The 23,058-nt window shown below is 46.4% G+C and overlaps 1 protein-coding gene across 1 annotated transcript in view; it reads right to left on the bottom strand.

Annotated features, from left to right (window-relative positions):
- Cacna2d4 (calcium voltage-gated channel auxiliary subunit alpha2delta 4) overlaps window positions 1-22,664 on the bottom strand; it is a 40,223-nt gene extending 17,559 nt beyond the window's left edge. Inside the window, 13 exon segments of the mRNA XM_033759171.1 lie at window positions 1,185-1,318; window positions 2,096-2,174; window positions 2,813-2,926; window positions 3,036-3,125; window positions 3,919-3,993; window positions 5,580-5,730; window positions 6,330-6,390; window positions 14,658-14,789; window positions 15,544-15,706; window positions 16,977-17,036; window positions 17,548-17,664; window positions 19,317-19,398; window positions 22,498-22,664. Coding sequence (XP_033615062.1) covers window positions 1,185-1,318; window positions 2,096-2,174; window positions 2,813-2,926; window positions 3,036-3,125; window positions 3,919-3,993; window positions 5,580-5,730; window positions 6,330-6,390; window positions 14,658-14,789; window positions 15,544-15,706; window positions 16,977-17,036; window positions 17,548-17,664; window positions 19,317-19,398; window positions 22,498-22,664 — 1,425 coding nt within the window.
- Window positions 22,665-23,058: the final 394 nt, after the last annotated feature.

Here is a 23,058-nt window from a genome sequence, read left to right as displayed (position 1 = left end):
CAGCATGCTCTTCCCTTCTGAGCATCGGCCTTGGGCCAGCAGCTGGCGAGAGTCCAGTAACATGCCCAGGGCGTGCCCTATTAGCAGAGGTCCCTTTAAAGTCAACCAGTGTGGTTTTAAATCCCAAATTCGGCAAATAGTTCGTATGTGCTATGAAGAGATAAGTGTGCCACCGCCCTAAGATATACAGCAAGTCAGAAGAAAAGCAGAAAAACTGAGTTCCCAGCCTCCTTTGCTCCTTGGAGTGAACCTGTAACTGTGTCCTGGTTAAAGACAGGTAGATTCATGTCAGGAAGCCTCCTGAGAAGTGTTCTGTAAAGGGGTGGAGCACAGCCCCCTCCCTTTCCACCTTCCCAATGCCTGTATGTGGTTTCAGTTGGCCAGGATTCCACCAGCCACTCTGACTAGGAGGATGAGGATCGCATCCTAGGGACTGTGAAGAAGCCAGTCCCTGGTGACTGGTGAGCTCCTCCCCAGCTCAAGATGCCTACCTCTAAACCTCTTTCGTGTGTGGAAGAGCTATACTTCCATCTTACTTATGTATTTATTATACCACGAATCAAATTCAGGGCCTCACGCTTGCCAGGCAGGTGCTGCACCACTGAGCTACATCCCCAGCCTTTTCCATCTTATTTAAACCAGCATTTTTGGATCTCTCTTAATATCAGTCTGATACGCTGTCAGGAAAGCAGGTGGCTGCATAGTGGTGTGAGTTGAGAAGTGGCAGGAAGGCCTCCCTTCCCCAAAGAATCTAACCTGACTTCTACCTTTGGTATCTAGTTTTTTTGTGTAAGACATCATTTCCCACAGTTTCTTTGAGATGTGGGGATCCCAGGGTGTGGGGGGCACTGTGATGGTGAGCTATGGATGTAATAACAGCTTTCTTCCCAGAACAGGAGGAAGAGAAGGACAGTGAATGAGGTGGTCCTGGGGTGGAGGGAGGGATGAGCACATTTGAGCAGGGGTCCCTGTCCACAGTGGGCAGCCCTGGGCAGGTCTGTGGGGACCAGGGGTCTGGATCTCTGGGGACAGCACACAGGCAGAGGCCTGGTTAGTGGGCTGAGGCCTGCTGAGGGAAAGAGGGGAAATGTCTTCCCTTCATGACTTTTCCTGAGAAAGTATGATGCTCACCTTCTCTGACCCAGAAAGCTACCTCCCAGTTCCACAGCCACGCTCAGGCCCACCTTGCTGTCCATGTAGGCTTCTGTCCAGATGACGTCGTGGTCATGGTGGATGACCATGGGCCTGCTGAGCACATGCAGGTATTCCATCACATTCTCCTGGGCATCAGCCAGTGTGGAGATCTGTGTGTAGTAGCCTGGAGGAGCCCATAGGGTTGGGCTGCAGAGGGGCCCTCCACTCAGTCCCTGGATAGCCCTGCTCACACCTCTCTCTGGGATCAGAGGGCCCCAGGGGCCTGCCTCCTTGGGGTATGTCTCAACCCCAGGGTGGCTGGAGGCCTGTGGGAGATGAAAGCCCACCTAGCTCAGCCTGGGAGAGCTTCTAGGAAGCCTGAGCTCTCCAGGAGAGCAGCAGGGGCCTAGACTGCCACAGTAGCATTCCTCAGTAAGCCTCTAATGTCACTGGATCCTAGGTTCTGCTTTCGGGGCAGATCTGAGCAGTGGTCCTTGTCCTTCTCTAATCCCAACCTCCTTATTTCCCTGACCATAACCATTGTCTTTCCTTAGGCAGGGGGGCTGGGCACTGCTTTGGCCTCTTCACTGTACTCATAGTGATATTTAAAAAGGCAAATGGCTTCTAAGGGTATGAACGCTTTAGTACAGCTTCACCTCTCTGGCCTCACTGCCTCTCACAAAACGTTCATTCTGCATGCCAGTACAACAGAATAGCTTTCCATTCTCAGCAATTCCCTTGCCTCAGACCCTTTGAGCACATGTTGTTCCTCCTGTCTGGAATCCTTCCCTGCCACCCCCAAATGGGGGGGAGGGAGAATGCCTCTCCATGGCTCCTGCAGCATCCTGCTTAGTCTGTGCCTCCTACCAGACCCTGTGCTCAGCACCTGAGATCACTAGGGACATTGTCCCACCTGTGTGCAGGCTTGGGCTGCAAGGTGCCATGCCAGTACCTCACGCACCTTGGTTGTTGCAGGCGATCCACTTGAGGCGGTCAGCAAAAGTCACTTCTCTCCCAATAAGGTAAGTGAAGACTCGGACCTAATCCATGAGATACAGGAGAGCAGCCCCTCTTTATGTGAGACTTAGCTGTTGGGTCAGCCACGTCTTGGGTTTTGAGTTCTTCACTCATCCCCTTCCCTCCTTTTTCTTCTGGTACTGGGGACTGAACTTCGTGCCTTTGCACTGAGCTATATCCTCAGCCCTTTCTAAAGTTTTTTGAGACAAGGTCTCACTAAGTGGATAAGTTGCCCAGGCTAGGCTGGAACTTGTGTTCCTCCTGCTTCAGCTCCCAGAGTGCTGGGACTGCAGGCTTGTATCATTATACCTGCTTGTACCCCTTTTAATCAGAAAAGACCCCAAGGGCTGAGCAGCAATGTGACTTTCCCACGGCCATGGTGATTGTGGAGCGGGTTCAAGGCCAGTCAGCCTGGCAGTTTTTAAGTCTCAAAACCATGTTCTGGTCTTTCACCCCGAAACCCCTCACATCAGCTCTGGGCCCAAAGTACCACAGTTTTGGGACATCTAATTAGGACATGCCAGAATTTATGAATGGCTCTAATGGGAAAGGACTTTGATCCTGAAGGTGTCCCATTGTCTTCCCATGGCAGTGGGAGAGCTCTACCTCTGGGAGTGGGAGAAACTCCCCTCTCCCCTCCCATAACTCCATCAAGAGTCACCTTGCGGTCTGGCAAGTTGTACTTCTCAAGCACTGGCTTGTAGTCCTCCACCGCCCCATCCGTGATCAGCATGATGGCCTGGTTGCAGAGACTTCCTCTCCCAGCCTCTTGGAACTGTGTGAGGAAAAGGAGGGAGCAGTCACACTAGGCCACAACTGCCCACCCTCCACCTAGGCCCTTTCTCCTATTCCCTTAGCCCTTCAGGCTTCACAGCTGCAGGCACCTGTTTCAGGATCTGGAAGGCCTCGGTCAGGGCTTGGTCCACGACCCCCACACCTTTGACCACCAACTCATGCACCAGCTGTTTGAGATGCTGTCAGGGTGAACATTAGAGGGGGCTCAGTGGATGGAGTAGCCAGAGACCTCTTGTATCTGGCTAACTGGGGAGGCTGATTAGATCTAATGCCAGAGGATATGATTGTAGGATCCCTGCTTGCAATGCAGCTAATTCCATGGACTGGATCCCCAAAACAGATGTTTCTCAGATGTCCCCAAGGGAAGTAGAGGGAGTGTGAATGGCCTGGTACAAATCCATATCCCATGCTGGGAAGAAGTGCCAAGAATCCTGCCAACCAGAGGGAGAAGGGCAGTCCAGGGATGGAGGTGAGGGATGACCTCGGCATCCAGCCCTTAAGTACCAAGGTTGAAGATCAGGAGGAAGCTAAACCCAAACTCTCTGATCACAGACAGACATGCAAATTCTCCCCTTAAAAATTGGCGTTCTGTCTTCTTATCTTTGTTTTTCTCTCAGAGAAAAAGACTCAGCCCAGTGGATTCGATTTGTCCCCCACTGGGGAAGTTCCTCATGAAGGCTAACATGGAGGAAAGGCTGACTGGGATGCGATGTGGGGGCTGAGTCCCGGAACCTCCGCAGGAGAAGGCTGGTCTGAGTGAGCAAGATCCTGCAGAGGAGGTCACCTTGCTCACTGGAGCTCAGATAAACAGCAGTACCTTGGTCGGGGTGGGTTCTCAGGTGTCTGCAGGGTAACTGCTGACTTGCTTTATTCCTCCAAGCACCATGGGCATAGTGAAAGGGACCAGGAAGTAGGCTTGGCAGATGCTATTCCTGTCATGACAAGGGCATCAGGCCACAGACAGGCACTCACCTCTCGGTTGTCTCGATCTGCCTGGACAAGGATGCCTTTAAAACAGGGCTCGATGTAATGGACATAGTCATTGTACTGTGGTCGCAGCAAGAGGAGGGAGAGAACAGACAGATCAGCATGGAAAGTCAGGTCCTGCAGGCCTGACTCAGGAGGGCTCAGGCACCTCCCAGCATGCACTGAGGTGCTGTGCACCATCAGCTTGGGGTACACTGTGCCTTTTGCCATTTTTCTGAGCAGACAGAACAGCAGGGCCTTGGATCTAAAGATCCTCCCTTATCCCCTGATCCCTCAGAACTCAGAGAGTTTGCTGTTATAGGAGAAGGTCTGTGCCCTTTGCTCCGGAGATCAGCAGGGAGCCCTCTACCTGAGCCCCACAGCCTCATTCCAGGGGGCTGGTGTAGGGTTAGAAAATATGCACTCTCTTTCTGGTCCCCCACCCCGCCACCCCGCGTCTTACTAATTTGTCCAGGCTGGCCAGCCTTGAACTTGCAATCTTGCTGCCTCAGTCTCCCAAGTATCTGCTATGATAGGCACGTACCACCACTCCAGACCAGAAACGGCTCTCTTGTTCTTTGCCCTGCACATATAAAGAGGATCCTGCAGCTTTCCAGAGGGATGGGAATAGGGAGAAAAATGAGCTATTACTTCCCCCTCTCTTAATCACCCTCTTCCCCATATATATATATATCTAGAAAACAAATCTTTCAAGTGTCCCTAGTTCATCTTCTACTTAAAGAAGAAGGGTGAGGAGGGGACAGTGGTGTCGTCATGGAAGAGCTGCATGAATGTCAGCAGTGCGTTCTTCTCTTTGTTGCTGTTGACCACCGGCTGGGAGGCTGGGCGGGGAGGTGGGGGTGGGGAAGAAGGAGCAGAAGGCTCCAAGGGAGGAGCACACTGTGCCTTGTGGAGTGTGGAACCTCTGTTCTGTGGCTGTCCTGTGGCAGCTGCAGGTCTGGGGACAGGGAAAGACCTCAAGGGAGCAGCTCAGGGGCTGGGGGACTTTCTCACACCCCAGCACAATCATCTTGTGGTTAAATAATTTTGCCTTGCTATTCCACCCCTAGCTAAGTAAATTCCACAAAGGACAGGAAATGCCAGCTATGTGGCATACTGGTGCAAGAGGTCTTTAGATCAGGTGGTGTCACAAGGACGCCTGAAGGTGGCTGTCCCCTCTCTTGGGGGAGGGCTGAACTGGCCCACCCTCCTTTTTATTGCTTTTTAAAAGCATCCTTCTAATTCGTGTCCTTGTTTCTTTCTTTTTATTCCTTCTTTCTTCCATGAGTTTGGCTTGGGTGGGATAAAGGGACTGGGAGTAGGACCAGGTCAGTGACAGTGTGTGCTGAGAGCACACAGAGGAGGGCAGGGCAGGTGTCACTCAGGCCAGTGGTTCTTCATCTATGTTAGATGCAGACTCTTCTGAGAAACTGACAAAAGAGATGGGCTTGGGAAAATAGACCTGCATCCTCTACATACTTTCAGACCTCTTGAAGCCCATCTCTGGCAGAGTATGGACCCTTGGTGAAGAGCCCCAGGTTTAGAAGAAAGACTCGCCCTCCAGGAGAAGGCATCCACTGGCTATAAGAATGTGTTATCCTGTTGCAGATAGAAGAAAGGTTCTCTAGGGAAGCAAGAGCTACTCTAGAGCAGGAATGCATGCCTACCGCAATGATGTTGATGAAGTCATTCTCTCCCAGGGTGTCCAAGATGGTGGTGATGGTGTGCTTGGCAATAGCCATCCTCAGCCCCTTCATGCTGCCGCTCATGTCAACCAAAATCACTATGTCCTTGGGAGAAGTAGCTGCTTGTATGTACCTTTAGCAGAAAGAAAGGAACAGACCAAAGATGGGAAACCAGAATAGCCCCTTGGCCATTAGCCTCATTTGTACAGTATTTGTATTCTGGTCCAAGTGCAGCAAAATTCAGGTCAGTGTCCCCTTGGTGCTCGTTTTTACCATGCCTCATAAACACCGGGCACCGAAGCCATTGGGGTGGAAATAATGGGGAATATGTTCACCTAACGGGCCTGGTCAAGCCCGGGGGTAACACTTGCCCTTTTTATTTAGACCAGCTGGGCATCCTGAGGGGCTAGCCAAAGGACAGGAGACAGCTGCATTCCAACCTCAGCTTCTGCTACAAATCTGCCAGAACAGGGGTGCTGGGGAGAGGAGAGGTGGAGGGAGGGTTGATGTGGAGGCAGCTCGGTGTCTTGGATGGAAGACAAAATGATCCATCCAGGAGCGAGTGCAGATGTGGGCGGTGGGTGCAGCTGGCGACTCTTCCTACTCTCATGTTGGATTAAGGTCTATGCATCCAAACCCTGGGGTAGTGGGAGAGAAGGGAGCAGGCAAGACAAAAAGGAAGCTGTGAGACAAATGCCAGCACCAGAGGCATTTTTCCCTGTGAGCTCTTACCAGCCGCGGTCCCGGCAGTCAAAGGCAACGACTCCATTCTTATCAGGTGTCCATTTTATACCTGGGGAATAAAAGGGGATTCTTTCACTCACCTGAAGGGGCTGCCCAGAGCCCCTGGATGGATGCTGGCTCCCAGGATAGCCATGCCCCCCCCAAGGTAGGACCTTCTTTGGACTGTTAGACATAGCCTAAAAACTTAGGTCAGAAGGACACACATGTTCCTTTCAAGCACACATGAGATATTTACAAAATGTGGTGACATACTAGGCTACTGGAGTAAATCTCAGTTAATTTCACACAAAACCATACACATGTGCTCTCTGATCATAGTGCAGTTGAGGCAGACATCTAGAATGAAGAGATAAATATAAAGTTTATATATGTTCTGAAATTTTAAAACATATTTTTAAATAAATTACCACTGAAGAAATCAAAAGGAAACGTAAAATACTATTTATAAATAAATGGCAATTAAAACACTGCTATGACAGTACAACTACAGGCAACAAAGAAAAAACAAACAAATTGGATGTCACAGTTAAAACCTTCTGAGCGGGGCATGGTGGCGCTTGCCTATAATCCCAGCACTTGGGAGGCTGAGGCAGGAGGATCACTGTGAGTTCCAGAGCAGCCTGGGTTACATAGTGAGTTCCAGGTCAGTCTCAACTACGTAGTGAGACCCTGTCTCAAACAACAACAACAAACAACAACAGAAAACTTCTGAGCACCAATGGACATAATAGAGTGAAAAGAGAATCCAGAGAGTGGGAGCAAATGTTTACAAATTATATATCCACCTGATAAGATTGACAGCCAGAATATATAAAGAATTCCCCTAACTCAAGAACAACAAAACAAAACAAACTGACTTAAAAATCTATCAAGAACTTGACTAGATATCTTCCAAAGAAGATATACAAATGACCAATAAACACATGAAAAGATGTTCAACATCATTAGTCATTAGGGGACTGAGAATGAAAATCAAGATGAAACACCACAGCATACCCATTCAGAAGGCTATTATTATTATTTTTTTAAAAAGCAGACAAGGGCTGGGGATGTAGCTCAGTGGTGCTGCACCTGCCTGACAAGAGCAAAATCGTGAGTTCGATTCCTGGTACTGAGAGGAAACAAACAAACAAACAAAAAAACCCTCAAGAAAAAAACCAGTAACAAAGCAAGCAAAAAGCAGCCAACAACTTGAAAATGTGAACAAAAGATCCAGAAAATAACAATCTGGAGAGGATGCGGAGAGACTGGAACTTTTGTACATTGCTAATGTGAATGTAAAATGGTGCAGCTGCTGTGGAAAACAATGTGGCAGTTCCTCCAGAAGTTATATGACAGCTATCCTATGATCTAGCAGTTCTCCCTAGAATATACCCAAAAGAATTGAAATCAGAGTCTCGAAGAGTTACTTATATACCCACATTCACAGCATTATTCACAATAGCCAGACGATGAAGCAACTCAAATGCACGCTGGTAGATAAATGAAGCAGAAGGTAGTATGTACGTACAATAGAATGTTATTCAGCCTTGAAAAGGGGGAGATTCTGACACAGGCTACAACACGGAGGAGTCTTGAGGGACGTGTATTAAGTAAAGTATATAAAAAAGACAAATGATGCATAATTCCACCTTTGCAAAGTTGTTAAATTCATAATACAATGATGATTGCCAGGGATTGGGGGAGGGGGAAAATTGTTGCACACTTTTTGAAAATGCACTTAAATATTTAACAAATAGTAAATTTCATGTTATCACAATTAAAAAGAAAAGTTAGAAAAAACTCATTACCAATCAAAACTTGTGAGATGCAAAAAAAGTGAAGTTTCTAGTGACATGGTATAGCCTTAATACTTACTTTAGAAACAAATAAGGCTAGAAATTAAAGCAAAGCATCCATTTAAGAAGTTAGGAGAGAGAGAGCAACAGAATAACTCCAAAGAAAGGAAAAAGAAAACATAAGAACATTAGCTCTAAGGTAGATAAAATAAAAAACAAACAGTAGAGAACAACCAACAATGATAAAAGATGATTCTTGGAAAGGCTGTAGAGAAGCCAAGGGAAATTAAGAAAAAAAAATTATACAATATATTAAAAGGGACATAATTATAGACTGGATTAAAATAATAAGAAAGTAATAAATTTATATAAATAAATTTGAAAGCTCAGGTGAAATGGATATACCCTGATTAAAAGTATCCTATTAAATTTAAAAAAATTTTTAAATTGAATTTATTGGTACATTCTGGGTATACAGTACAGTTACATTCATTACTGGGATCTTGTACCTTTACATGCCAGGTCTTGGTTCTCATTTTTTCCCCTTGTCCCCACCCTCCCTTCACCCTCCGCTCCCCTCCCCCACTTCAAACACTTTAATTCCATTTTTACATTTTCTCATATTGTTTTCCTTTTCCCTTATTCCCCCTTCCCTATCCTTCTCACTGTCCCTACACCTTTTGTCCTTTTCTTCCTATTTGCTAATTGTCCCATTCCTATTAAATTTTAAGAATAGAAGGCCACATTAGTCTTGCAAGTGTTAAACATATTGAAATGGTAATTTTATATTCCCATAAAGAAACAATGGGCCTACATATTTTTATAATGACTTCTATCAAGCTTTCAAGAAAGAGATCCTTTAATTTTATTAAAATAATTCCAGAAACCAAAGAAAATACTTCTCAGTTTATTTTGAAGTGAAATAATTTACTTTGATAACAGCGCAGGAAAGAAAATGACAAGATGATTTCACTTATATAAATGTAAAAATACTAATCAAAATATTAATAAACCAAATCCAGCAATGTCCAAAAGGATTTGCAACCTGCAAGGGCAGTCTTTGATGGTAAATTGCATTTAATTTTTGTCGATTTCAGCTCTTAGCCCAGTAGCAGCTATCCACCTCCCACCCCAGCCAGGGGAGGCAGCTGTACATATATTTTTAAACTGCTTGCACACAGCTTGCTGGAGCCAAGGTGACAAACAGGACCCTGTCATCCAAACACAGAGGATGGGTGCTCTGATTGATGATGACTGATACTTCTGATTTCTGAGGTGCAGATTAAAAGATCACTTGTTATTTTTTTTGCACCTGCCCCCATTGCTGCCAGCCTTTCTTTCTCTAACTGAAATACTTCCAGGGCATTTAAAGGGCAGGTGCTCCCCCCATCCCCACTCACTTTCCTATTTCTCCCTTTTTGGAAGCCAGGCATTAAGGACTAGAATATTCTAAAAATAACTGCATACATGGGGAAAACTATAAAGTGACTATGTATGCCCAGGGAGTCTGAGATGATTTTAAGGTTATTTTTCAGGGTAATCTTTGGCACAGAGATAGCCTGCATGCAATACTTAAAAAAGAAAAGAAAAAAGAAAACCAATAGCAAACACTGGCAGACCCTGGAGAACAGAGAAAGTCCAGTTTCCAGGATTGCCACACTGCGAGATTTAAATGTCCAGTTCTTAATAAAAAAATCACAAAGTGTATGAAGAAGTAGGATAAATACGGCCCATTCAAGGGAAACAAATAAATGGACAGAAAATGTCTCAAAACAAAAAAAATACCAGGTGTAAAGCTATACAACAAAGAAGTCTTCAAGATTTCCAAGAACTTAAAGAAGATGTGAAGAATTTTGTGAACAACATGGAAATATCAACAAAGAGACAGAAAACCCAAAAAGAAAAAGAAAAAAGAAATTTTGGAGCTGAAAATACAGCAACTAAAACGAAAAATTCATAGGAAAAATTCAAAGGTAGATGAAGCAGGCAGAAAACAGAATTGGTGAAATTTAAAACAGGACAATGAAAATTATTGTGTCTGAAAGAAAGAAAGAAAAATGAAAAATAATTGAAAAGTGAATGGAGCAGTTCGGTGGCCTGCCTTGTAAGCGCAAGGACCCAAGTTCAATCCCCGGTACCAAAAAAAGAAAAAGAAAAAGAAAAGAAAAGTGAATGGAGCCTAAGAAACCTGTGGGACTGACTCATCAACAGACCACCAAGGTGAGCAACATATTCACTGGGGCAACCCAGCAGGAGAAGGGTGAGAGAAAGGAGAGATGATTTCAAGAACTAAATGCTGAAAACGTGCCAAAGTTGATGATGAAAGATATGAATGTAAACACCCTAGAAGCTCAACAAACTTCAAGTTAGATAACTCGAACTTCAAGTTAGATGAACCACAAATAGAATGGTTATAGAATACATACAAAAGAAAATGATAATGAAATTTAAACATTTCACTAAAATTTCAAATAAACACAAATAAATCAGCAATACAGGAAATAAAGGACCAGAAAAGTTATAAGGAAGAAATGGAAAATCCAAAATGGCCTATTAGCTAGTAAGGAGCTTGAGTAAGGAAAAGTATCTCCCACCAAGGGAAAGGCCTAGATTTGATGGCTTTGCTGATAAAAGCTACCAAACATGTAAAGAGCTAATATCAGTTTTCAATTCTTTTTTAAATCGAAGAGGAGAGAGCATACCCTAAATTACTCCATTGGGTGAGCATTGCCTTAATAATACCAAAGCCAGACAAAGATTCTACAAGAAAATAAAACTGTAGTCCAATATCTCATTCGCACATTGGTGCAAAAAACCTCAACAAAACACTAGAAAACCAAATGTGATAGCATATTTAAAGAATTATACCAAGTGGAATTTATACTGGAATGCAAAGATTTTTTTCAGCATATAAAAATTGATCAGTGTAAAACACCACATTAACAGAATGAAGGACAAAACCTCACTTGATCGATCATTTCAAGTGAAGTAGCAAAAGCATATGTCAAAATTCAATACCCTCCCAAGATAACAAGATTCAACAAACCAGCAATAGAAGGAAACTACCTCAACATAATAAAAGCCATGTACTGCAAAACCCACAGCCAACCTCTCACTCACAGGTGAAAACCTGAAAACTTTTCCTTTAAGATCAGGCAAAAAATAAGTAATCCCGCTTTTGCCACTTGAATATACTACCCAAAGTTATAGCGAGAGGAATAAGGCAAGAAAAAGAAAAAGAAACAACAACAAAAAAAAATCCAAAATGCAAAGGAAGACGTAAAATTAGCTCTGTTCACGGATGATATGATTTTATATATAAAAAGCTCTAAAGATCCCAAGCAGAACTGTTAGACTGAATAAATGAATTCAGTGAGATAGCAAGATAAAAAAGAAAATCAGCTGAATTTTCATTCTTTAACAATGAAAGAACATTTTCAAAAGCAATTCCATTTACCATAGCATCAAAAACAATAAAATTAATGAAAGAAGTGAAAATTTTATACAACAAAAACTATAAAACATTGCTGAAAGAAATTAAAGACACATCCCCCAGTGTTGACTACACAAAATGGGCTACTGACTCATTCAGTAGATTACTGATGCAATCTCTATCAAAGTCTCATTGATATTTCTTGCAGAAATAGGAAAAATTAATCTGAAAATTCTTATGAAATTTTAAGAGACCCCCAAATAACCCAGACAATCTTGAAAAATAAGAATAAAGCTAGAAGAGCTGTACTTCCTGATTTTCAAGCTAACTACAGTGCTACAACAATTACAACAGCGTGTCACTGGGAGATGGACAGACATATACAGCAACAAACCAGAATAGAGAGCCTGGAAATAAACCCTCGCATATATGATCAAATGATCTTTGAACATTCAATGAAGAAACAACAGTATTTTTCAACAAATGCTGCAGGGATAACTAGATATCCATATGCAAACAAAAATGAAGTTGTATCTTTACCTAGTACCACATAGAAAAATTAACTCACAGTGGGTAAAAGGATTAAGCATAAGGCCTACAACGCTAAGACTCTTCATGGAAACACGGGAAAATTTCACTACACTGGGCATGGTAATTATTGTTTTGGCTATGACACCAAAGACATAGGCACCAAAAAATACACAAATTGGACTTCACAAAAAATTTTAAATTTGTCCACCAATCGTTAATGTTTAGGGGAACAAAGCCCACATATTTGCAAACTTGCAAATTATATATATGGGGGTCATCTGGAGATCAAATCCAGGGGTGCTCTACTACTTAGGTAGATCTATTTCTTTTTTAAAATATGCTCATTTTGAGACAGGACCTTGCTAAGTAGCCCAGGCAGAACTTGAACTTTCCATCTTCCTGCCTCAGCCTCCCTTGTTCCTGAGATTACAGACATGTGCCATCACACCTGGGTACAAATCATATATTTCACAAGACATTAATATTCAAAACCTATACAGAATCCCTGAAAGTGACCAATAATAACAACTCAATTAAATTGGACAAAGAACTTGAATAGGTATTTATTCAAAGAAGATATACAAATGACCAATAAGCACATGGAAAGGTGTTCAACAGTGCTAATTATTAAGGAAATACAAGCCAAAACCACAATGAGGTACCATTCACGTCCATTAAGATAACCACTATATACAAAAAACTAACAAAATAGCAAGTGTTGGCATGGATATGGAGAAATTGGAATGTTCATGCACTATTGGTGGTAAAATGTAAAATGGAAGCAGTGTGGCAGGTCTTCAAAAATTTAAATTAGAATTGCCATATGATCCAGCAGTTCCACTTTTAGATATATACCCTAAAGAATCCCAGGTCTCAAAGGCTATTTGCACACTCATGTGCTCGGTATTATTCACAGTAGCTGAAAGGTGAAAAGCAACCCAATGGCTATACACAAAACGTAGTATGCACATACGGTGGAATATTATTCAGGTTTGAAAAGGAAGAGAATTCAGATATACCAAATGGATGAATCTTCAGGGGATTCTGTAAGTAAGTCAATCACCAAAAAAGACCAAAAATGTATAGAAATGATTCAATTTCTGCGAGGGTACACAGTGTAGACAAAATCACAGAGACAGAAAATAGAATGGTAGTTGCCAGTGGCTGTGTTGGGGAAGGAAGAATGGAGAATTACTGTTTGGTGGGTGTAGAGTTTCAGTTTTACAAGAGTTTTGGAGATAGATGGTGGGGATGGATGGTTGTACTAAAACAGTAAACTAGTGCATTTTGTCATATGTATTTTATCAAAACACTGAAAAACACATGTGTGTATAAATGTAAGATAAAAATGAACAAATAAGTGAAAAAAATCCAACTATAGTGATAAGGTTGAAGTTTAGGACAGCTGTTACCTGGCCAGTGGGGAGGGAAGGGGAAACGGCAGGATAGACAAGGGGGACATGGGGAGATAGAAATTATTGGCCATATTCTGGGTCTTTTGATAAATTAATATAGATAGCATATAACCTAAAAATCATGGTCAATCTAATATTGTCTATTGTCTAATATTGTAGATATGAATATGTACATTTGGAAGGGGTATGAGAAATGGCCTCTCTTTACAAACCCTGAAGAGCTCACACCCAGATTGTGTTGTTTGAACCTGATTTGGCATTTCTGGAAGCCCTGGTATGACAAGGTTATTTACAGGAATTCTACCTTGGAGAAGACAAGAGGGGTGTGAATGGTTTTTAAGTATTTGAAGGGCTGCTACATTAGAAGAGGGATAAACATTTATTCAGATTGCAGAGAAAAGAAATAGAAACAGTGGCTAATTATGAATTTTGGAGCTTGCTAATGATGGCAACAACATGAGTTCTTTTACTTCAAGGGAGAGATTGCCTTTTCCAGCCTTTGGCAAAAAAGAAATCCCTTAGGGCCTTTCCAGTTTCTGGTCTCAGAAAAGTGGGGCAAATTTAAGACTTTCTGAACAGTGTGCTAAAATATAAAAATGGGTTGAGGTGCAATATGAAAGTGAATTTATTCCAAATGAAATGTAAAAGACATAGAATTCTTGCAAAATTTATGATTGATGTTCTATTTTGTTTTTATTGGTAGACGCAACTCTTTCCCCACTCTATTATTGGGTTGGACACTAATCATGTAGTAACTTGTGGTATTTCCTACATGGCTGCTGAACATTTCTAGTGTGTACGGCTCACTTTTCCAATTAGGATGTAAACTTCTTGAGATAAAGGATTGTCCTACATCCTTTGCACATTTCACAGTGTTTTTCCTAGGACAGGAGCTCAATGTGGTTATTTGATGTCTGATTACCATAGTGTTTGTTGGTTTCATTCATTCATTCTTTCCTTCGTTCACTCAGCAGTTCTTTACTGAATATGTGCTTTGTTTGTGAAGAGGGTGAAAGTGTAAGAGCAGAGGTGCCTTTGGATAGGAGGGTTAGTTTCATTCCCTGGAGGCTGAGTGCTAGGGTTCATCTTTGCTAGTCTGTTGCTTTATTTCCAGAGGGCAAGCACAATAGATCAGGGGGATGCCACCCAGTGTGCTCACCTGGATAGATCCTGAAGAATCCAGTTGAGCTGCCAAAATATTGCCAGGTCAGTGTAGGGTCTCTTTGGAAGTTCTCCACAAAAACAGGGTTCAATGCCTCAGACATGTAGACTCCATTTAAAATGTCTGGATCTGAAGGTGTGAGATGATAAAAGGAGTTTTAGGGGAAACCAAGCAGGAAGTAACAGTGAACAAATGTTCACATGCTAAATGCACACATTTTCATATACATACATAGACTGCGGTGGTACAGTTTAGAATGTCTTTCTATATCTCACGTGAAAAGTCACTCACACCCTTTGATCCGGAAACACTTACTTTTCTCCCAGCCTGTGTGCTGTGGTTTACATGTGTCCCTCAAAAATTCATGTGTTGGAAGCTTGGTCCCCAGTGTGGCAATGTGAGAGGTACTAGAGCCTAGTGGGAAGTGTTGGGCACTGCTCTAGGAAGGAATTTTTGTGTTTCTTATGGGATCCTGGTTACTTCTGAGAGAGGGTTGTTATATAAGAGCACACCTGGCTCCTCTACACTTTGGCTTCCCATCTTCCCATGTGATCCCACTATGATGTTATTCACCATGTTGCGATGTGACCAGGGGGCCCTCCCCAGAGCCAGTGCTATGCTGTTTGAAAATTCAGACTCCTAAATGCTGAGCTAACCCCTTTCCTCATAAGTTGCTCAGCTGCAGGTGTTTTGTCATACCAGTGGCAAACAAACTAACAAGCACACCATTATGGTGTGAAATAATTTCTCTTCTCGTCCTCTGTCAAGGAGGCTGGAGAGAAAATGTATGGCCCTGCTTCTCAGGGAAATGGAGACAAAGTCATGAAAAACTTCCATTGTCACCACCCTGCTGACAATTGCCAAATGGCCAGAGAAGAGTGACCTTTGTTGTACACGTTGGTGGGCAGCTGCACACTGCTGATGGAGGTGTTCACTCTCAGGTTGCTGAAGTGTGCATTGGACTCCAGGATGAACTCGGCGCCCAGCTCCACAAAGTTGCCTTTCTCATCTTTCTCATTGATCAGGACTGAGTTGTAGTAGTCAAACTACAGACAGCAGGGACGAGCCAGACGGAGACAGAGACACAGGGGTGTGCAGAGTGAGAGAGAGAGAAAGGACTGTGATGTGAAAGGCAGGACAGGATAGACTGCGGTGTCCATACATGCTCTACTGGGTGGAGAATCCAGGCAAAGGATGGGCCGATTCAGGGACAATAGGCATCCGGATAAATGGAGCGAAGGGCTGGTTAGGTTGGGTTTTGATGTAAGCTGTCCTGATCATTGCTTTGGCTCTCCACACTTTAGCATATGTGGACACATCCAGAGCTGGAGATGGAGATGAGAAGACCCATAAGAGAGGTGAGGTGACACAGAGCCTCATCAGTACTGTCTCTTCCTGGAGACAGGACGGGTGGGAAGAGTCCTGGAGACACAAGTGATACCCAGGAGTCTCTGGGCCTAGGCCCGAGGCTGCAGTTTCCACGTCCTACTCCAAAGGGCAGGAATCCTCTCTCTCTGCCTCTAATGGGCAGTGGTGGAGGATCGGCTTTGATAACTATGCTTAGAGCCATAAGCAGGTCCTCTTCCCATTCCCTCCATGCACCAGAGCCCTCCCTGTGTCACTGCAACGCAATCACTGTGCCACTGCCACACACTCTACTGCTCCCAGCACCATCTCACAGCCATGCGGCCAGCATTAGCCTTCTACAGCACATGCCTAGCTATGTCCCCCACTCCAATCCTTCAATACTCATCATTCCTTAAGCAGAGAGACCAGATCCTGGTTTTGGCATTCAAGGCTCCCACCACATTTCTCAACACCTCCCCAAGGCCACCTTCTGCTTCCATCCTCTGGCCACACAAAGCTGACCACTCACTGTATTGTCAACCAGCCTTGTGTTTTCTTATTTCTGTTTCTTCTCCTTTCCCTAACTCTAAGAACTCCTCTCCATGCCTTGACTGCCCAAATCCCAGCAGCCTGAGGTCCAGCCCTAGAGCCACACCCATTCGTGTGAACTTTTTTGGGGGTGGGAAGGGTTCTGGGGATCGATCTCAGGACCTTACCCTTTCGAGGCAGGAGGAGGCACCACTGAGTTAAGTCTCTGGCCCGGTGAACTTCTTGAAGTCAAGTCTGTCTCACTCTTGAGGCCAGTTCATGGGTGGGGCTGGACAGCCCATATTTGTAGAATGAGTGGATTACCACTCTGCACCCCCAATCCCATAGCCACACTCAGGCCCCTGGATCTGGTTGCCCTGGGTAGGTGCTGGGGCAGTGCTCATCAAACCCTCCCAGCACCAGTTCTAGAAGAGCACTCACCACCAGGGATGCATTGAATTCGTGATTCAGGTCAGCCTCCTCAGCAGCCTCCACGAGACTCTGAGAGAAGGGGATGCAAAGGGGAGAGAGAAAAGGTAAAGGGGCCACAGGTCTGAGGTAAGGTGAACAGAGTCATCAGGTGACCCGGCCACACCTCTCCTACTACATACTCTGAGTGAAGTTCCTCTGTTCTCCCTCTCTCCTTTTCTCCTTTCCCCTTTTCCCCTTTGACTGTGAAGACTCATCCTTTGTCATCCACAGATACTCAGAGGGCTTCCGGGCTAGCAGAGGTGCTTACACAGATGCTGAAGTGATTCTGTCACTAGACATCCATCACCTTGGCAGGGTGGGGTAGAAAGGGAATGTGTTCCCTTCCTTGCTAAGAAGTCCCTACTCTGGATGCTGGCCGGGACTTGACTGGTATAAACCAGTAGATGCAGCCCCCCACTCCTCCTAGCCAGGAATTGGACCATCCCAAACCAGCATGATTCTTGAAAGGACTCTTCAGACAGTCACAGCCCCCGAGGAGCCAAGAGAGGAGGTGGGGTGGAGGGGAGGGTGGTTGGCAAACCTTGACGGCCTCCACTTTCCTCCGCAGCATGTTCTCCATGTCCGCGGAGAACTTCCTCACCAGCTCCAGGCCATCCACCTCCTTGATCTTCAGACTCGGTTCTGCATCCTTGTATTTCTGTTCAGGGTGATGTGGGAGAGACAGGCACTCATTGTCTTGTACCAGGATGCCGGCACCCGATTACACACAGTTCTATCCTCAGCAAGCTCATGAGCATGTGCACAGCCTTGTTTTCTCCACTGAGGGCAAGGACACGCCCTCTGCTCTTCCCATAACCTCCCCAGTAATAATGATACCTGCCTCTTTTGGATTGCCCTGTTTCAGGGCTTCTAGCCACATTGCAGTTAATGTCTTTGCTGGAGAGTAGACTCCAAATCATTAAACTTGACCAAGGCCAACAACCAATGAGCAGCACAGCCTGAATGGAGCAGCACAGCCCCACTTCCAGGTCCACGCTCTTCAGAGTCCCACAGCTTCCCTGCCACCTGCTCACATTGACAGAGCGCCCACCTGAAGCATTTGTCCTCCCATCTCCAGTATACCAGAAAGTTCATGGTGCTTTCCAGGCTCCCCTGAGCATTTCCAGGGAGCCCAGGACAGCCGGTTCTAGTTCATTCCCGCTGTGTGTACCACGAATGTCTGTCGACCCAGCTGTGCGACCTCATGGTCCTGTGACCTTAGGCAAGGCACTCAATTTCCTTGTCTGCAAGACGTGACAGCTGTAGAATATGTTCTAGATGCATTGACTACAGACTGCCCTTACCCAGCATGGCTGCACAATCACCTCCCTTCCTTTCTCACTTGGGGTTGGAGGGTGCAAAGGAGAAATCGAACAAGCTGGTGTTTGCAACCTAGGGGTGTGCTGTGAGTATAGGCTGAGTCTCAGCTCTCATGGGGGCAGTGGCTCTGGACAGGGTGAACCCCTCACCCACCTCCTTCAACAGGAAGACCTGGGGCTGTGGGGAGAGGAGCCCAGGGAGGGCAGCAGTGTGGTCACGTGCAGGTGGAAAAGCCGAGATTTGACATCGTTTATAAGATGGAAGAGGTGCTTCGTGGAGTTGTGCTGAGAATTAATCACGAATATAAAGCTCTTAGCGAGTGGTAATAATAGAGAAGGGCAAGCTATTATTAAACTGCTCTGGGAGTTATAACTACCAGAGAAAAATGAAGTTGGGTGTTATCTGGTACAAGGACAGGCCAGCTATGAATCTGCATGTAAAGTACTCAATAAACAAATGGGAGGAGGTGCTGGGGCACCATCCCCTCCCGCTTCTGTTGGGAGCCCAGGCCTGGGTCCAGGCCTTTGCTGGGAGTGCCTGGAGGGCCTGGAACCAGAGGTGAGGGCAGTTGTCCCCACACAGATGACCACCGGCCGGCCACCCATGTGCCTCTACCCAGGGCCTTACGCTGCCCCTTGAGGTTCTGGTGCCCTTCTCTCATGTCCCCTCCCCATTGTGGGAGTCAGTCCTGCGTCTCAGCCCCTCTGCTCCCTCTCCTCCCTTTTCTTCACATCCCCTAGTCTCTTGCAGGTCTAATGCCATCTTGGCTTTTTGAGGACCTGAACGGACAACACTCGACTTTGTCCCTGTTCTAGTCCTACTGACTGACTCTGCGCTAAAAACATCATGCACCTCTCTGGGCCTCAGTTTCCGCAACTGAAAATGAGTGGATTGGGTAAGACGATCTCAAAGACCTCACAGACATTCCAGGACTCTAATTTTCTACCAGAAAGTAGACCTGGGGAGACCGCCTGGAGTGGGGACACTGACCTTCTGCAGCAAGAGGGAGCCCGAGTATTTGGTGATGGTGTTGTACAAGTCACTGCCAAAGGTATCTGCCCACAGCTTCACCCTGTGAGGGATGAAAGCACACTTGTGAACATGCGCAGACACAGAGGTGGGGACATACACACAGAGGCACACAGATACACACACATGCAAAGCAAGGCTACACACAGACAGACACCCATGTAAACACAGAGTCACTGTGATACATACAAAGATCCACACATGTACAGGGGCACCCATACACACGTGCACACTCAAACACACACAGAACACTCCTGTCCCTTCTGTTCTGGTTGTGGCCTGTTCTGGCAGGCAGCAGTTGGAGAGCCCGCCAGGGACTGCAGCCACACTGTGGTTTAGTGAGCCCATGGCTGGGTCTTCTGCTGAGGTCACGGGGCTGATGAGCCCGACCCACACAGACCCCAAGCTTCCAAGGACTCTGGCCTTTGAGTGAAGCAAGGAGTGGGAGAGACGGTGGGCAGAGCAAGCAGGGAGGGGAAAGCACAGGGAGGGAACAGATACAAGTCTCCAGGAGCTGTTCACACTATATTTCCCTCTCCAGGGTCACCAGGGACCACTGGCTTTTGGCTGAAACCCAGGGACAGTGTCAGAAGGGGTAGGAGAAGGCTCCAAGTGGCAGCTGCAGAAGCTGAGAGCTGGGCTGGCTTGGAGGGCATGGGGAGGCCTCCCCTCAGCCTTGGGTGTGGGTAGTGCAGTGAGGACCCTGGAGCTCCCATTCAGCTCCAAGAAGTGCACTGCAATTGCCCCATGGTTGGCATGTGCAGTTTTCGGGGCATCCAGGGGCCCTGGGAAGGGTGCATCCCTGTCTGAGGCTCCCCACATGCAGCAATTGTCATGTGCCTGTGTGACCATGTCTAGGTCAGCATTTGCTCAGGTGCTCACACAGTATTCACTGAGGTCTTACTATGGGCCCGCCATTGTGCACAGCCTGGAGCCACACCGCAGTGTAGTGTGATGCACATCTGAACGTGGCTGGTGAAGCCTGGGGAGGGGTGGTGGTGGTGAGGGAAGGCTTCCTCAGGCAAGTGGGTTCCAGGTCAGCGTGTGGGAGAAGTTAGCCCAGCAAGGAGATTAGGAAGAGAATTCTAGGAAGGGAGTACAGAATTGCTCAAAGGAGTCAAAAAACAACTTCCGTGTTTCCAGCTTGAGCCATTGAGCTCATGGTGATATTATCAGACAGAATTAAGAGTTATCAGGAAGGGCAGGTTGGGGAGAGTGGAAGGTGTGGCTTGGGTGACGTTGAATGTGAGGTTCCTATTACAGGGCTGCTGAATTCCATTGGCAGGATGTGCACTGCACAACTCTAGAAGGCATCAAATGATATATTTTGAAACACCCAAATTTAAAACGTCCCACGATGTTCAGGAGGATGTGTCTACAGGCTTTGGGTATGCGAGTCATGAGCACATAGGTAGGGGTTGAAATCCTGGGGTTAGAGGGCTGCTCTCAAGGAGAGTGTGCTGCATGAGCAGACCTGTGGGTGCAGTCAAACACCTGGGGCACAGGCAATCTCAGGGCCATGCAGATGGAAAGAAGTACTTGGCAAAGATAGAGTGAACTCAGGAGTCCACAGGAAACTGGGAGAGAGTGCAAGGTTCCAAAAGATTCAGGGGTCAGGGAGCTGCAAAGCAAAAGGTGCGGGGGATGAGACAAGAATGTCTCCTGGAGTGGACAATGGATGGGAGGTCTCAGGTGACCTTGACAAGGACAGATTTGGAAGGGCAGGTGGCATAGGCTGGGGCTGAGTGGGAGGCTGCACATGAGATGTGGGAGGGTCTGAGGGGTGGGGAGGCTGAGCAGAAGGATCCAGTAGGAGAGAGTGTGAAGATCAAGGGAGGAGCCTCCAGGTTAGGACCTGGGAGGAGTCAGGATCCCAGGCACAGGAGGTGCCATCACCTCAGCCTGCTCTAAGGTTGCTGTGCAGATGGCAGCTCTGAGGCCTCCTGCACAGAGATCTGGATTCCAGCCATCTGTCCCTGGCCCCCAGCCATTCCTGGAGCTTGTCATATCCTGTCAGGTGGCCTGTGCTCCGGGATGCAGACTGTTCTCAGCATCTCTTTTGGCAACGCGTGGTTTCACAAGCCAGCAGCAGGTATCCCGGTGAAGCAAGGCTCAGGTTCTGCCACTTTGGTTTACTGGCCTTGGGATTTGAGGGAGTCATCTGACCTCCTTAAGCCTCTGTTTTCACGGTTGTATAACAGATAATGTTGTCCACCTCACTAAACTGCTGTGTGGACTAAGGCACCAGGCACCATCTCAGGCATAGATCAAAAGCCACACTGCCCAATCCACCTCCCCAAAGCTAAGCAATGCGTTGTTTGGGCTCCCCACCTCCCATTGCTAAGATATGTAGTTGGCAGCTGGCTGTGCAGTAGCCTTGCTGGGCTTGAGGGGCTGCTGTTAGTTGTGGACTGAGCAGGTAGCACCTTCAGTGTAGAATGTGCTGCTCCCCACATGGATTAGAAATCTCTTTACTAGGACCTCCAGGGCCTAAGATTGAAAAACATCCTGGAGAATTTGCACAGTAGTTTTTGCCACGGCATTTACAACTGATAACAGATTCTTTCCTGGAGCTGGTCTCCATGGTGGGGTATAAAATTAAGGCCCAGAGGAGGCAGAAATGTATAGAAAAGGAGAATGAGGCCACCGAAACCCAATTTTACCTAGTCCTTGGACAAGGCACCTTCCTTTTTCATGGTCATTCCATAAGTTTAGCACAGCTCTATCCTTTCAGAATGTGAAAGTACAGATTTTCTAGCAAGTCCTGTGGGGAGCCATGATGATCAACTTCAGAACCAAAGTAGCCCCCACCAAGCAACCTCATCACAGTGAATGTCATGGAGAGAGCATCCACCCTGCAAGTGTTGGACATGCAGATTTTCACGCCAGCAAGGAGAGCGAGTCCTGAAGTTCATTCTGCTTGAAGCCATCAGGCTCCAAGGAGAGGGCAGGCAGGACTCCAATTCAAGAAGAGACTATGGGAAAAGAGGAGGGCAAGGCAGAAAAGGTCTTTACAGCAAGGCAGTGAGCAGGGAAGAGCCCAGAGGGTCAGAGCAGAGGATGGAGATCTGCCAGGGGAATGAAGAAGAAAGCACAGAAGATTTTCATGGGAGGAAGGGAGGGGGTTGGACTTGATGCTTACGTTTCCAGAGGAATCTTGGTCTGACCCCATGTGGGGGTCAGGGAGGTGCTGGACAGCAGTAGCCACAGGATGACCACAGTCTTCTGCAGGCAGGCCCTGGCCCGTAGCTGCTGGTGGCAGGGGATCCCAGTGCTAGTGGAGCCAGGATTTGGGAGGAATCCAAGCATGATGTACCTGCTGGGCTCAGAGAAGAGGAAAGAGCAGTCCCAGCCTATGAGCTCTCTCTCCTGTCACCTAGGTCCCTGGGATCTCTAGAGCCTTCTGCCTGTGTGGTCTCAGAAATCTTGGGGTCCTCAGCCTCTCAGCAGGGTCCCATAGCAGCAGCTAGCCCCAGACAGCAGATCTCTGGGCATGGGGTTGGCCAGCCCAGTGGGAGAGCCTGGGACAAAATGATCCCCTCTAATCCATCAGCTTCTCCTCTAATCCCTGTCTGACAGTAAAGGAGGGGCTGTCAGGAGTTGTAGGGTGACCTCAGTGGGATTATCCTAATTCCAGTTCTCCCCGTGCTGGCCAAGCACACCCGTCTGTTTTAAAGATACAGACCTGTGCCCACATAATAGC

This window comes from Fukomys damarensis, unplaced genomic scaffold (genome assembly GCF_012274545.1).
Source record: "Fukomys damarensis isolate Sample0158 unplaced genomic scaffold, DMR_v1.0_HiC HiC_scaffold_5, whole genome shotgun sequence".
Lineage (NCBI taxonomy): Eukaryota > Metazoa > Chordata > Mammalia > Rodentia > Bathyergidae > Fukomys > Fukomys damarensis.
Note: the sequence above shows the minus strand (reverse complement) of the source record. Positions and strands in the feature narration are given on the sequence as shown.